This window comes from Columba livia, chromosome 2 (genome assembly GCF_036013475.1).
Source record: "Columba livia isolate bColLiv1 breed racing homer chromosome 2, bColLiv1.pat.W.v2, whole genome shotgun sequence".
In the NCBI taxonomy this organism is placed as follows: domain Eukaryota; kingdom Metazoa; phylum Chordata; class Aves; order Columbiformes; family Columbidae; genus Columba; species Columba livia.
In genome coordinates this window covers 141567927-141584633 of record NC_088603.1, presented here as the reverse complement: position 1 = coordinate 141584633, position 16707 = coordinate 141567927, and the positions used below count along the sequence as shown (strand labels likewise).

Below are 16707 nucleotides of genomic sequence, written 5' to 3'. Positions count from 1 at the left end.
GTGACTAATCCCTTACATATACATATCTATCTTCTATTTTCAATATATAGTAACATTTCATATGATTTTTTATATTCAGCTGAGTATAGTCTAATAGCCTTCCAGTGATTTGTTTTAGATACAGAACTATTTCTCCAGAGAGATCTATTGACTTGTGTCACCGCAAAAGAATAAAGAGAAACACAAAATTCAAAGTATCTTCAGTAATTAATTTACTAATAAGTAATTAATTCAATATTAATGCACAATTTACATGTTAGTAAATATTTGTACAGAGAAATTATAGCATTTGAGAAGCCAAACTATAATATTATTTTGTATAATTTCACAACAAATGTTTTTGAGAGACTCTTGGTCTTCATGAAAGAAAAGTTCCTGGTAACTCTGCAGGAGTTTCACTTAAGAACTTCAAGATTTACCAGCATTTTGGACCCATGCCATATATTTGTTTTACTTAGCTAAAATATTCCACTGGCATAGTCCAGCTCCTACTTAAAAGATAGGGAAGGGCAGAAAGAAGCAAGCTTTGTGCACATTAATAAAAGAAATAAGCAAAAATAAAGAAGAAAAATGCTGCAAGCTCAAGAAGAAAATGAGGGGGAATCAGTAAAGTTAAATAACTAACAGCAAAGAAAATCCATATGCTCCCTTGATCAGGAGACAAGTGCAGCTGGGAAGAACTGAGGATTGTAAGGGACACAGCACCTTGCATGGGTTATGCATCTATCACACAGGAAGGTAGATTAGACAGTTAGAACTGGGATTTCTTCTAAAACTAAAAAGTATTAGATCTCAAAGACACATTCTGTGTCTGTGAATGCAGGCAGATATCATCAGTCAAAAGCCTTTTTCCAATAAAATGGCCCTGAACAGTGAGAACATGTTTTAAAAATAGTTCAAACTAATGTTCTTTTTCTATTTGTGACTAAATAAAACATCTTAATTGTGGAAAAAAGAGAAGCACATAAATGAGCCTCAGTTCTGAGTCAAGAAAGATAGGCATAAAGAAAAATACACTCATTAGGAATAACTTTGGCATAGTTAAAAATGAACTCTTATGATAAAGATTAGAAATACATTTTAGCTGTATCTGTAACACTACACTCTTTACTTACCCATAGTTTTCAGCTGAACCATTGACTACATGATCTGCCCATGAACTTGCACCATTGTACCACCTTTACAATGCAGTTAAAATAAAGAAGTGTTATAAAGAAACATGTATTATTAATAACACTCTCATATGACACAACCGCTTCTCAATACAATTTAAAGCTTTTCAAATGTGTCCAAATCTTTTTGTAAATTTTGTTCTTTCTCTTAGGTATGAAGAAAATCGTATCTTTTTAAATTAAAACCCAAGCAATTTCTGTTTATTTTTTCCTTATATAATTTTTAATACATTTCTCCTTTATTCTTCTCAGCAGTTTAGCCATAAATTTCAGTTCCATACAGACTAACTGTTCCCTTACCTTTACTTATACAAAGTCTTCATATTTTCAATTGTTACTGAGTTTGTGGAATGATTTAAAAATAATTGTGGAGATAGATTTAATATTAACAAAAATACTGCTTTTAACTTCAAGTATCTAACTTCTTGTTTTTCTGTTTGATAGGGTGGTTAGTTTTTACAGTTATTTAAGATGCAGAAGAAAACTCAGATCAAACAATGAAAACTAGTTACATTTTATACCTGTATTATTCTTCCACATACTGAACATGGGCTACCTAAACATTTGCAGCATCATTTCAGTAAATCAGTTGAAGACAACATAAAGCAGATGTAGAAATATTTTATCTTAAGCAGAACCATGGAGAAAATAAATAGACAAAAAAATCTGCTTTCATTCCAGAAACCAGGGGATAAACTCCTTCTGTGCTGTTACTCCAATATGTTAAGAATCCATGCAAATCATCCAAAATTTGGTTAAGGGATTTCAACAGGATCTCTGCAGTTCCAGATTTTCAGGATCCTGCATGGGTGAAGCCTTGGAACTGCAATAGTTTCACTGCTCAACTATTTCCACATGACAGTGAGTGAGAAGCAAGGCAGGGATTTTCAGAAAAGATCAAGGGACCACCTTATTATCAACTTGACTATAATTCTTCCTTTGGCTGTACTGAAAATCCTAGCCAAGGTCTGCAGAATTAACTTTTTACTGGCTTGGATATATTTATCCAAGGATTTTCATCAGCCCCTTCCCAGGAATTATGGCAGGATGCATAAAGCATTTTTTGCATAACTCCATATTTTTCAAAATTCTCAGATTTCCCAATCTGAAATTTTTCAATAAGTTTACAAACTAAATGACCCCACATGTCATCATCATTAGGCTGAGGGAAGACCCTATGGAGTGCAGTAGATGTTAATGTCACTCATCTGCTCTTATTTCTTCTGTATCAAATTGGATGGTATGGGGAATGGCATTTTTTTTGCATGTAGACAGATAAATGACTGAAGGAAAGTTACTTAAGTTTAATCTAATTTTAAATTAGATTTAAATTTTGTTTAATGTAAATTAGAATACAGTTTGAGAATGACAAATATATCTTTACACTTGCCCTGACCATTCGCATCCTTAAAACTAAAGCCAGTCTCTTCAGTTGGCCAGTACTTTAGATAAGATTCTTCTGTAAAAGTATTGTATTATAGACATCATAAATATATAAACACACCTTTAAAATTTCAGTGCACTTTATTTTTTTAATGACTGTATTTATTCATAATAAGGAAATTAAAACAAAATTTCTTGCCATTAGTTAGAAAATAATCTCTGCTTTCCTGCTCTTGTACTGTAGACAAAAATCAGATACTGACTTAAAAATGAACAGAGAAATATAAAAGGTCTAATTGTGCAAAAGGAGAAGAACATAAAATTGCTTCTTTCTGCACACTTCCTTCTTTCTGGACCTTACCTAGCTCTTTAAACATGAAATGCTCTTATCAAATAACTATTTCCAGAGACACTCCAAAAGTTTTTAGATTATGTGTCCAATTTTAGTTATAAGATGTTCACTGTCATGCACCATTTGCATACCAAAATTTAGGAGGAACAGTAGTACTTTTGGTACCAGCACAGCAAGCACCCAAAATCAATTTGAAGGCATTTTTTTAGTCATCTTTAAGTCAATATGGGCAGTAACATGTCAAAAGCTGAGGAGCTTCTTAAATGATTCAGGGTATTAAAGAACGAAATTAAAGATTCTAAATTGTCCTGTAATCACTCCTAGTGACTGAAAAGGTTAGTCATTGGTAATATGCTGCAGTTAAGTGGGGAAAAGACTTTCAATTGTACCTAGCTCTCCTCTGCTCTATTCGGTTTTCCTCCCACATCTAATGAATAAAAAATTTTCAAAAATTATGCTTAAAAAAAATCCAATGTCAAGTTAATGAAGAGCTAAAAGAAAATGAGGTACTTAAAACTATGGAGATTAGTTGTTCCGTATTTAGAGAAATACTGCATAAAGTGCACTGTAAATTTAAATATAATTAGTCTAGGCCAATTAAAAATTCTAGACTATGCTTCGGAAAAAATGTATTACTCAACTTTATCTATTTTTACTATATAAATTAAAATACCTTTCAGGACTATAGGTTGTGTCGTCATAATATGAATTAGGCACTCTTCTCTCCTGCCTAGTCCTCCTGAATATGGAATAAACAGCACAGATATTTCAGACATTTTAAAGGGTGCTTCTTTCATAATGTTTTACCTCACTGTACTAATAGCATAGTGATGAACATAGGGTACATTTATCTACAGTTCAGCAGTATCTCCTGAACATATATTTTCATATACATGTCATTTTACACTTCTACTTTAAAATTCTATTCAGAAATAATTAACAATATGTTAAGAACACTTGACCAATACAAACATATTTCATAAGAGTGAAAAATTACATCAATAGGAAAACAGTATTTGAGCAACTGAGAAATTTCACCAAAAAGATCATATGGATGTTAGAAAATGTCTGAGTGGTAAAACGGAAGCCAGAAAACAAAATGGAACCAAAAGTTTGTTTTCTCAAGTGAAGCAACAGAAATTCTGCCTGAAATAAACCTTTCATCCTGCACAAAATGTGCACAAATCAGCTTTTATTGCCTTCTAAACATTAACTTCACAGGCTACATGAAAATAGCACATACAGTGTTGTTCTCAGTGACAAAGCTGAGCTCTGAGAAAGGTAAGCTGAGAAAGAATTCTGTTCAGTGATGTTTCCAGCAGATTTTTATTTGGGAGAGACTACTAATATTTTAATTTTAAAACCAACTGGGATAAAAATCTTGAGAACGTTGCCCTGTCATTGAGATCATGAGTATGTCAGCCAATGTAAAATGGATTAAGGTGAAATTATGAACTAACCTGTATAACTCAATAGAACTGTGAATTGGGCCATATAAATAAAAGCATAAGTAAAGCTCTATATGTCCAGCCACAATGTCTTATATATGTTCAATCTGAGTAGTGCTACCATGGTGATTATCACATTAAAGAGTCAACGAAAACTGATGCGGGGTACTGAGCAGCAGGACAGTCTTGAGAAAGAGCAGGGTCCAAAGGGCACTGAAGTCATGAAGCTGCACATGTGCCTACTGTCTGTCTCAGGCATAAGCCAGAGTATCTTGTCACAGCAGCCTCCACTTCTGTTAGGAGGGAAACAGTTGGACTTCTTCTAAAAAAACTATCACAAAGATAAAATGACAAGTGCCATAGCCTAAGAATGTACTCAGAAATTAAGGGTTTTGATAATGTTAATGTGTCCTAGAACTAATGAACTAAAGACTATCAAATCTGATAAGCAGTAGCTGAAACAAATTTCAGCAAAGATGAGAGAGAATGAAGAAGTCACTCTGTGGGGGAAAAAAAAGAGAAGAAACTGCTAGAAGAGACCACAAGAGTTAATGAGCTGGCTGTGAATGTCTACAAGACAAGCAATGAAAGGAGCCATGAATAATAACAAAGGCAAGTAATTTTTACTGAGGTACCTGTATGTCATATTTGCCCACAGGACACCCACACTGGTGGATTCACAGTGACATAAGATACAAAGTCCAAGATGACTCTTCCCTGAATGCTGGACTGTGCAGAACAATGTTTGCTATTTTGATGAATAATGGAAACTGGAAACTTATTTCACATGCTTAATAAAGTGAAAGACAGGTAGAGAGGTGGCTGCTTGATATCAACAAGACATTGATTAAGTAGATGGAACTCAGAAGATGGGACTGACACTTTGATCTACAGAAACAATGTAATTTAAGGTAAGAATTAAACTGGGAAAATGGGTAAAGATAATGAGGAAATATTGTTTTAATAGTAGTTTTTCACATATTTCCAACAAAATAAAATAAGGAAGAGGAAATTACTTCTTGTTTTTCAATGGATAAGGAGGAACTGGATAAAGATTATGCTTTAAATGGTCTTTAAATACCTAGAGAACTGCTGCCAGAATACAGAAAGGTAAAAAGAGTAAAAAACTAGGAGAAACTATAGTGGCTTTGAGGTACTCAGAGTAGTTCCTATCTGGTAAGGTGACTCAAGTAACTTGAACACTAGTGTTACCTGCAGGCAGCCTGGATTCAAGAGGACCGGAAAATCCAGGATCAGTTTCTAGATCCAAGGAATCTCAAGATACTGCTCTAAAACTGAGCTAGAGATATTCCACTTCATGTCAGATTTTCCTTTCTGACCCCTGGAGGAATTGGCTTGGAACATATTTACTTCATCTCACTGCTTAAATCCCAGCTTTTTCATCTTTATGCAGTACTGTAACTTTTGCCATGTATTTTAATTTATTTTACTTTATTTTTGAGAAATTAATCTCTGTAGAAGCAAAGATTAGATTTGCAAGTCAAGATCCTCAAACTAAGGCAATTTGATAAATAGCTCCAAATTTCTGCAGTATCTGAACAGTCACAGATACAGCCAGCAATCTGAAATGGGTTCAGATAAACTAATGGACATGTGAGTATATAACTAAGGAAAAAAACAGTATACAAAAATTAACTATTGATCTATGAGCACATTTCATCACGTATTTTCAGAAAAGAAATGAAACATTCCTCTCCTTACTAAAGCTCTACCTGCAGACTGAACTTATTTACACACTTTCTTTATATTAGTTCTCATGTAGAACAGCATCTTTTCAAAACAAAGATTTAACTGAGTTCTAAAGATTATAATGTCTATACACTGTAGCTTTGGAGAATTTCTAAAAAGCAATATTTCTTTGGAAGGAATACTGCTATGATACTATAGAAGTTTCAGATTCTATTTGTTTCTGCACACAAAAGTAGTTTTACACTTAGTAAAACTACGGTTATATATTATCTGAATCCAGAGCAAACCTTAAAGAACTTCTCAGAGGAACTCATATCCAGAAGGCAGCCATGAACTTAAAATATGAAGAATTCTTTAGTTCCTACTGTGGAAAATTTTGCATCGTCTGTCTTGCAGAGCTATAGCCATTCCAACATTTGCGATCTGAAGCCACCATGTCCTTTGTATTTGCTCACAGTTTATCAGATTTATATCCTTATTTCTATTCACACACAACCATATAGACTTTTTCCTGTTTTGCAATATTTTCTGAAAATGTCATAATCACAGTAGTACACAATATGTCTTATTACGCTTCTTAAAAGCCACTGTGTTTCAAGCACAATTATTTCATAGAAATTATTATGGACTTAACTTCTCTCTGCCATATATTTCATACATGAATAGGAACTCTGATATTCTGTAATCATGCACAGGCATTGTGAATATATACAAGTACTCATAAATTACAGAATAAGCACTATACAAATAACTACAAAATAGGTTTATACCTTTAGTTTTCACTCTGTTTTTCAGTTAAGAAACATATGAGCTTTCAGAAAGACTCTATTTCTGTATACTTTGAAGTAGATTAGCTTTTCCTCATTATTTCAAAGAGAATAATAGATATTATAAGCCCTCGGAAAATTCCAGTAAAATAAGTGTTATACAAAGACACTTATACATAATATCCATGTAACCTAATTTATGAACTGTCTTCTGTAAAGCTATTCAGCTTCTCTTGGGATTTACCATAGTCCTGAGTAGTCAATTTTAGACACATACATACTCACAGAGTATAATAAAAAATGTTCACTGTATGTGTTCACTTTAAACACAGATCCCATTTGCAGTTTGGAAACCAAACACAGTACTGCCAAAGTATAAGTGGCAGAGCTAACAATATGCTCCACATCAATTATACCTCTCATGATCATAGTAAGCACCCTCAGAATAGGTACGGCACATCTTACGGGAGCGAAGTAATCTGATTGCATCTTCACAAAATAGAGGATACATTGGGTGATCCTGGCTGCCAAAACATAAAGGGTGAGTACAATGAAAAGCAACACAAAGATGAAATGAGGACAAAACAACATGAAAAGCAAGCAATGCCAGCAACAGAACAAAACACTAAGACAAAACTCAGCTGGAACTTTGGGGAATTTTACAGAGCTACTTTTAAAAATTAAGATATATTGGCCTGCAGCTGAGACTATGAAAAAGGTATCACACTCTGGTTTCGTCTATTGGAACCTTTAACACAGTCATGTATGTATGACATTCTTTATATGTAAATCACACTGATAGCAGGTATTTGTGGGTTTGGATTTCAATAATTTTCTCTATTGACTTTTAAAAAGACATTAGGATAATGTAAAGATAGCATCATCTTCCTGCACCACCAATTGTAGACTACTTGCAGTGATAAAAAGTTTAAAAAGTTAAACATACAAAAACTTATCTAGTGATTGTCTACATGCTATAGTAAGAAAGCTAATGCTGACATTAACTCAACACTTCTAAGTTTTTTACCACTATACACAGACTAATAAAACCAGAAGTGGACATGCAGGTACATAGAAGTACATGCATTATCCACACAGAGTCACACAGAGGGAAAACATATACCTGGCATCTCTGTAATGGTGATCTGTGGACTGGGTGTACCGGGAACGAGGTAAAGTAACATAATGACTGAGTAGATGGCAGAAAGAAAAATAGAAATATGAGACAATAAGATGGGAAAGGAATGATACACATAACAAAATAAAAGACATAAAAATCTGATAATATAAGAGCTACAAAAGTATTGCACAGAGTACTGAAATTATCAAAATTGGAAACAGCTCTAAAGGTAAAATTATCTAGATGATTCACATATTTGTTCTAAGAAGCCTGCAGGAGACTACAGATTAAATGGATAGCTAAAATTTGGGATTTTCTACATTAGTTCAGTTAGGATGAAAAAATGTATAAATCTCTGTTCAAAAACAATGTCAAGAAGCCAGATTGCCTCTTCCCTTCCTTGAAGGCAGTGATAACTTCAGTATGAATAATATCTATGGCAGAGGTTTACCTAATCTGTCTGAAAGGCTACCACCATCGGGAAAACTGCCCTCACAAAGCTGCAGAGCTTTCCCATTACTGAGTTTGTTTTCCTAATACTTATCATACCTGTAACAGAATATGCCAAAAAACAAATGCATGCATTTCAAAATAATAAAAACAAGATATTTATATTTTATTTGTATTTTGAAAATATGTCAAAATGTATATATTTTGATATACTTATATTGGTTACAACACTATATCTTTTCCAATTATAAAAAAGTACAAGAATGCTATTTCTCTTTTAGTATAAATATATGCACATGGTAGAGGAAAATTTGTTTTGAAAATAGTTTTTTGATGCAATTTACAAGGAATTATTACAATGCAAAGGAATCCCCGGTCTACAGCTCCTCTGAAGTTGGCCTGTTTTAAAGCAATGTCTAATCACAAAAGTCTGCATTGGATGTGTAAACCGATTTCACCACCAAACCACAGGCTTACCCTTCACTTTTATCCATCGTGTCTTAATTTGCTTATAATTAATTTCTTTCTAGTAATCAAACACATTTTTACAGGTAGCTATCCTACCTACACTTATGATCTTTTCCCCATTTGCATGTGGATATTTATAAATATTACATATATCACACAATACATATAAATATTATTTATAAGCATATTATGTTAATTATATAAAGTACAAGAGATCTTTGTGCTTACTTCTTGTCAAATAAATGCAAAAGCATAGTCACCACTATAAAAAGCTTCTAACTTAAGTCCTGGATTATGCAATTTAAACTTTGCCATTTGTTACAAGAATAAGGAGCCATTTGGCAGGGCCCAGTTTGACATGGTATGCTGAAAGTTTGAAGATGAGGTCCTAGGAAGGACTAACAAATGAGAAAATAACCACAGAGCTACACTTCAGGCTGCAAAAAGAGTTAGGTTTCTAAAACTAATGCACAGACCCAAATACCAAAAGCAGTCTACCCGTAACAGTCTGGCAGTCAGCATGCTGCCCAGAAGCATTAAAAAACTATTTCATTATGTTCTTCAAATTTGCTGTAGAATATATGCACACCTACAGGAAAAACAATTAAATGAAAATGTAGGAGTATACCCCACAGCAGCTATGATGTGTGATGACAGCAAGCAACTGCATACCAGCTTACACCACACAACATGGTGACATTCTCAGGCTATGCCCACATGAATGTGCCCTCAAATTATTTACATGTAACCCTGGAATTAACACCACAAAGCTCTTGCAAATATTACATTAGTATTAATAAGTAATTAAGTGCTTCCAGCTGGTAGATGACATTTTAAGAATCCACTTTCACCTCCCCTTTTATCTCCCAGTGAATTACTGACAAGTTTTCTTGATGGTCTTTCAAAAACACAAGACAGCAAATAAATATAATATAATCAACTAGTTTTTAAAAAGTAAAGCTTTAAACAAAACTAGGATTTCAAGCTGAATGCATTGCAAAACATGGATTTTATGGGAATGCAACTGCCATTTGCAAGCAGTTTAACTTACTGTTGGTAAGAAGGAACACCCCAGACTGTTCCATTCACTTACTTGTATGTGAATAGAACATCATCAGCTAATGCTCTGATCAGGATTTGAGTCCTAACTACTTTTTAAATGCCCATTAAACTATTTAAAGTGCCCAACATCTGGTTTCAATAGTTTCAGGTTTTGTCCTAACACTTCTAGAAACCTGGAGTTCTAGTGTTCTTAGCAAGTTCTGAGACTTTTGCTTGTGAATGTATGGCAGGCAGTTCCACCTTTATTTTTTTTTTTCCTTAAATTCAGGAGTTAAGAATCACAGCAAGCTGGCTTTTATATACAATGTCTTATGCCATTTGATAATAACTTTTAACAAGTTTGTAATATGCTTCCTTATCACCCATAATTTTGCTTGTCTCTATAGAGAAGTGAAGTAATCCTTAGCTTATACTTTGCCTGATCCTCCGAAAATACCAGATATTTATACTTTCCCATATTCTTTAGAGCCCATGTCATCCATGCGATCTAACTCATAATAGATAGTAACCCACTATAAAATGTTCTTATGAGTGCAATGTAAAAAGTGAGAAGATTACGTCTGAACTAATTCAGAAGAAAAATCAGTTCCAAACATGAATTAACACAGAGTACTAGAGTACTATAGTACAACACATTAATCTTAAAACACGAATATATAACCGAATAATGTTTGTACATTTTCATAATATCTCTAACTACAATATTAATTGTTACAGGGATATAATTAATGTAAGCAAGTGTCTCTCTGCCTGGAAAGGGTTTCTGTTGAAGAACAGTAAGATTTTTCATTAAAAATGCATGGTTGGTAAAAACAGAAAGGAAAGGTGCATGCCATATACACATGGAAGAGAGAATGCCTGAAATCACATGTATGTACATTAGGAAGCAGCATATTTTTATGTGCTTTATGTACCTCGACATGCAGAACAAAAGGCTTAAATGCCATCTGTCTTCTGAGCAAACAGTCAGTACTCTGCTATTTGTTTCTTTATTATTAATACTTTACTTATTTAGCTTAAAATCACTTATTTATGTTTTTATAAATATGCTGACACCAAAAATGCCTATGACATACCTAATGCTCACTGTCCAAAACTGAAACATGCACAATTTTCATTTAGCTAATAGCCAGTCTAAACAAGACAAAATCATAATGAAAATAAATCACAATGTAATAAATCCATTAAGATTTGCATCACCTAAATGCAAAAGAACTCCAGAAAAGTTCCAGATCTGTATCTAAAATAAACAAGTCTTGTGAGACAGTCATGAAAACCATGATCTTATATGCAGATGTAGATGGGAATGCTTGAAAGACCATGGAGAGATGGATAAGGTTTAAATATAGCAGATTTTAAAAAAGACAAAATATCTCCAAGATACTTTCTTTTTTGTAACCTTCATTTAGATTTCTAGCATTTTATCACACCTTCTTTATTTGCTACATTATAGTAGTCGAAGGCAAAAGTATATCAAATGAGGGTATGGCAAAATGAAAATATTAGTCTGTATCCTCACAGATTTCTGAAACATTACGTAATTTCTTACAGATAGCATAGATAGAAACTTATATTGAAATACCAAACTATTGGTTTTACAATGTGATGATTAATGCACACACAGAGACACACATACATCCCACCCACCCCAGCATCAGGGAAAACAGATTGCCACTATCCTCACAAGAAGATTCCAGACACATAGGCAAGCGTGATAACTTCCTTTTTTTTAAGAGAACAGAAAATGACGACTTAAAATTTTCTGGTTGCTCACCTATTTGTCCATTTTCTTTCACCTTCCTAAAAATTCAACGAACCACGAGGGTAACAAAACAGAGATCAGTAATTCAGTGATCAATGATTGCCTAATTGTAGGTACTTAGGATCCAGGACCAGGCCTGGTGTAAGAGAATGATCTCAGAAGCACACTTGAGAACATACACACAGAGTGCCTCACTTGACCTGTCCATGGCAAACCTTTCTATTCTTCTTGTTGTGGAACCTGGAGTTTAACCTGGTCTTTACTTCCTGGGATATTTTATTCAATAGTAAAGATGAGGCATTAGAAGATAACATATTCAATTTTCATTCTCTGTGACCAGGTCCCACAACTTGATTAACACTTCAGCTTCCCTATCAAAGTGGGAAGCTGACTCCCAAGTATTTCTGTGGAAAGGATGAAGTGCTGGAGTACTATTTATTACATTCTGACAATCTTGTGCTTATTGGAATACCTGTAAATAATTCAGAATGCAAAACAAGACATTCTGTTCCACTGTTAGAGCCTGCATGAATCAAACTCAGTTGACACAAGAAACTTCTACCATTGTATTACTGTTTATCTATTCTGATAGTCAGCTTTTTCCAGTATATTATCTGATTGTAATTTAAGTAATACATTGTATAATTGGCAACACTACGATCATCCATTTTTAGTAACACTGTTTTACACTTTTTAAAAATGAAATAGCAAATAAAATGTATGACAAGTATGAAATTATTAAAGAGTGGAAAAAAAAAAAATCTTTACTGGTATGAATTTACCCTTAACCAAATCCTCCCAAACTCTTAAAGTGACGATTTTCTGAAAATCTAGCAATATGAACAAAATGGGAATTAGTTTATTCAGACCACAGAGTAAGAAGCAAGTGGTTCTTTGGGTCAATTAGTCGGAAATACAGGGGAAAAAGAGATATTGAAAGTGGTAGAAGAGAGAGGGCTGGTGTATGAAAATTAGCATAAGTACTGTAGGAAGAAATGAAGTAAAAACCGGGTGTGGGATCAAATTAGGATTGCAAGATTGAATGCAGAATTGTTCAAGGGAAGAGGAGGCTGGAACTCATAAAATGGTGTGGCTTCAGAGAAAAGATATGCTACACTTTCCGTTGGCAGATTACTCATTCCAACAAAGCAACTGCTACAACCAGTTACTTTTTCCAAACAAGTGAGACCAGCGATACAGTTCTAAAAGTTTAGATTCCCATCTGAACAAAGCAGGAGTTAATGTGCTCTGTGGTAGAATGTTTTCTATGTAGAATTTCCTTACACTGTCTTAGTGTTTGTTGTTAACTGCTGATACATATTTCAGAAATTAATACATAATTTAGTTTTGGCAGATATCTTGTTTTTGGAACTATGCTAAGGTTCTAATTCACCTAATTATGTTGATAGCTTAAATATAAAACTCTGAGGTCAAATCTGGCTGTTTCCAATTTTTTCTCTACAATTTGATCATTTCAGTTTCCCATTATAGACAAAAGATCTTATGGAACTTGGAATTATATTAGGTCATAAGCATTCATATTTCTTACCATTACAAATATAGGCTATTTCATAAAGAATGTGGGTACTTGCAAAAAAACTCCTTACATTTTGACAAAATTAATTAGTACATCTATTTTAAATATATTGGTAAGAAATTAACTTGATTTCCCACTTTGAGTTACCAGTATACACGGTACATTTTTGATAATAGAACAATAGATATAAATTTTAACTGTGACTCTACCCTACCAACAAAGATCAGTATGTGATTTGCCAGCAACATTTGACATATTTAAAGGCCTGTTGTTTGAAATTTAAATTATCTCAAATGAAATTTTCAAAAAATCTTTCAGCTTTTTTTTTAATAATTTGATTTTCACTTCTAATGATGCAGTTTTGAAGGTATGTTTATGTTGCTATTAGAATTGAAGTCATTAGACATTTCTGTATGTGGTTTCAGCTAACTCCTTAGTGCCATATACCTTAGAGAACTTTATGTTGAATTATGAAGAGAAGGAAGGAAAGAATGTTCTTACTCATATTCTCAGTCATATTTTAACTGAGCATGTCTGAAGAAAGTACTTTTTCAAAGTCTCTTTTTTTGCAAACAGCTCCAAGGAATAAATGGACCGCAGAAACAGCAAACCATCAGAGCCATGTGAAAGCAAAGTGTGGGTTTTTTCAGAGGTAAATGTGGAACAAAACAAGGATGACAAATAGAGAGATTATAAGCATACACAAAGGTTCATTTTTTCCTCCTATCCAAACGGCCTCCAGTTCCAGCAGTTTTCAGTATCAATACCGTTAAAGAGTTCCTTTAGCACATGTGTATGCACCTTTTTTTTTTTGTTATGTAACACAGCATCACAAATATGAAGTAACAAAATTTGAAATCTAATAATCTGTCAATTCATAAAACCACTGTCAAACTAAAAATGAATATAAAACCTGATAGTGGTTGGAAATAGTATTTATCAGTATTTATCTATTCTCTTCAGTGTTGCCTAAGACAAACAGGCTTCAGAGACTGCATGTTGCAATAGAGGCGTAACTAGTCACTAACCTAATTACACAGGGAACCACTCACCATGTACCAACACATGAACCTCTGTTCAGAGATTCAGAGTACACCTACCAAACACATATCTCTTCATCTAAAATGGTCATGTGTAAATGCAATAACCTCATCACCAAAAACTTTCTGATATTGTTTTTCTGACATGTTCTAAAAAATCAATTCTCTCTCTCTAAGCCAAGCCAGTCCACTAGGGGTTATTTGACTGAAGTAATGGGGAAAGATTGTGCTGCTGCACTTCAGGCTGCCTTTCACTGCTATGCACTTATCTGGGAGACAACAAGCAAACTCGCACAGTGAACAAACCCAGGAGCACTCCATAAGGCAGGGGTGTCAAACTTATTTTCAGTAGGGGCCACATCAGCCTCACAGTTGCCTTCAAAGGGCCAAATGTAATTTTAGGACTGTATAAATGTGAAAATGAGTTTGACACCCCTGCCATAAGGCATATATAGGCTCTAAGGATAAGTTTATATCTTATTTCAAGGATGACCAGTCTAAAATCCAACATAATATTATCTCAAAAGCATTCTGCACTTTTCTTTTAGGGAAAGAGCTCAGAAACCTTAAGTTATTGTCTTCTGTATGAAAATAATAGCCTCATGAGCTAAAAATAGCATTGTTCTTTTCTATAACATAAACAGAAATATCAAATAGTTTAACGTAAAAATGAGGCATGTCTATGATCTATTATACTTGTATACCATTAACATTCTCGATGATGAATACTTGATTCCTTTTCAATATCTTATTTTTTTTTTCCCCTTTGAACTTTTTTGGCCAAACAAATTGTAAAACACTTGAATAGGTTTTTTGTGTGTTTTTTGTTGTTGATGTTGTTTGTTTGTTTGTTTTCTTTTGGTATTCTTTTTTCTAACATACCTAATAAGGAACAATTAATTATCTTTTTTGGTTTTTATCTTACATTCCTTACAACCATTGTCCACCACATTAATGTTCTTTTAAGACATATTCACCTTTTCTGTTCAACATTGCTAGCAAAAAGTCACTGATTTCCTTAATTCTTTGTATTACAGTTAGCAACACCAATTTTGTGCTTTGATGTCACTTGAAGAATAGCCTGCAATAACAATCTGAAGCTATTAACTTCAAATACTAGTCACACAGCACTCAATAAGATTATTAAATAAATCTGTATTACTCCTTGCCATATGTAATTATGAAATGGGACAATATCTAACAATCATAACTCTCTGATTATAATGTGCTGGTTTTCATCTTGGTCTATAAAAAGTGGGAAAAAATTCAAAATTAATGGTAAAAATCTTTCAATTTTCTCACCTGAAGACAATGAGGTGAGAAAGAACTTATCAATACTTTTTTTTTTTTTATGTCACAAAGGCTCTACCAAAATTAATCCAGAAAAATTAACGACATTAGCCACCTATTGCCTGCAATTCTTTTGTATATGATTAAAATTCATAGAGATTGCTACAGCTCTGCTCACTCTTTGGAAAACCCCATTAGACAAAACAGCCACGGTAAGATGTGTCTCTATACACAAAGACCCCGATTACATTGTAACACACATTGTTGCAACTTTTGTTCTTCTTTTTTCTCACAGAAATTCTCCATGAAGTTGAGAAAAGGCAAACACAGTGCTAGAAGGTACTTCCGTTATGGCTGTGAATTGCACTGCATCCAACAGGAGAATTGCATTAACAATGAGCTGAAATTACCTATTTTTATGCCTCTTTATTCAGCAGCAAAAATGACCAAATCTACCGGTAGATTTTTTTTCAATATATTAAGCACTTAAATAATGTATTAATATCATACATAAAAATATTTTTATAAAAAAGGACAACTAAGATATTTGTCTTTTATATTGCACAATTTCTCACAGGTTTTTCAGATTCCCTCTTGGCAAAGATAAAATAACTTGACAGTTTTGTGAGCCTTGCGCGCACTGTAGATTTTTTAATGTATATCATGTAACCAGTGGATAAACACGTAAGAAAATGCTTATCTGTGGGATTAAGTAATTTTGCTATTTATTAAAGGAGCTACTGTGCTGAAGTAATTCACACTGATGAGTGCAAGGTACAGCTGTTTCTAATTGCAGTCAGATATTTACCTATCTCTGTCCGGAGAGTAGTGGTCATCTATTACACGGTGTCTATCCATTCGGTTCAGGGTATTGTAATGCGCAGGAGTAGATCGAGTCCCTCGTGGTCCCTGATCCACATTCCGACTATGGATAAAAGACATCAGATTCTGAGTTCTGATTGCAGCTGTACCATGTCCCTTCATTGGGTTGTACAGACAATTATTAGCAAACGTGGTGGTAACAAGATGTGTTAGCTGACCTGTCTTTTGTATACTTTTACTCTTACATATTTTTAAATCTTATAGTAAAAGAAATTCTCCTACAGGAAAGAGTGCTAAGTCCATACTAGGTATAGGGGTTTTTTT

At 33.7% G+C, this 16707-nt stretch overlaps 1 protein-coding gene across 49 annotated transcripts in view; it reads right to left on the bottom strand.

Annotated features, from left to right (window-relative positions):
* The window catches only part of RIMS2 (regulating synaptic membrane exocytosis 2), a 469796-nt gene that overhangs the window by 145568 nt on the left and 307521 nt on the right, over positions 1–16707 (bottom strand). For 46 of the 49 annotated variants that reach the window (XM_065054186.1, XM_065054187.1, XM_065054205.1 and 43 more), the window contains one exon: positions 16370–16486. The exons of the other annotated variants lie outside the window; for them this stretch is intronic. In XM_065054186.1, coding sequence (XP_064910258.1) covers positions 16370–16486 — 117 coding nt within the window. The remainder of the gene's footprint in view (positions 1–16369; positions 16487–16707) is intronic. 49 annotated transcript variants of the gene reach the window in all.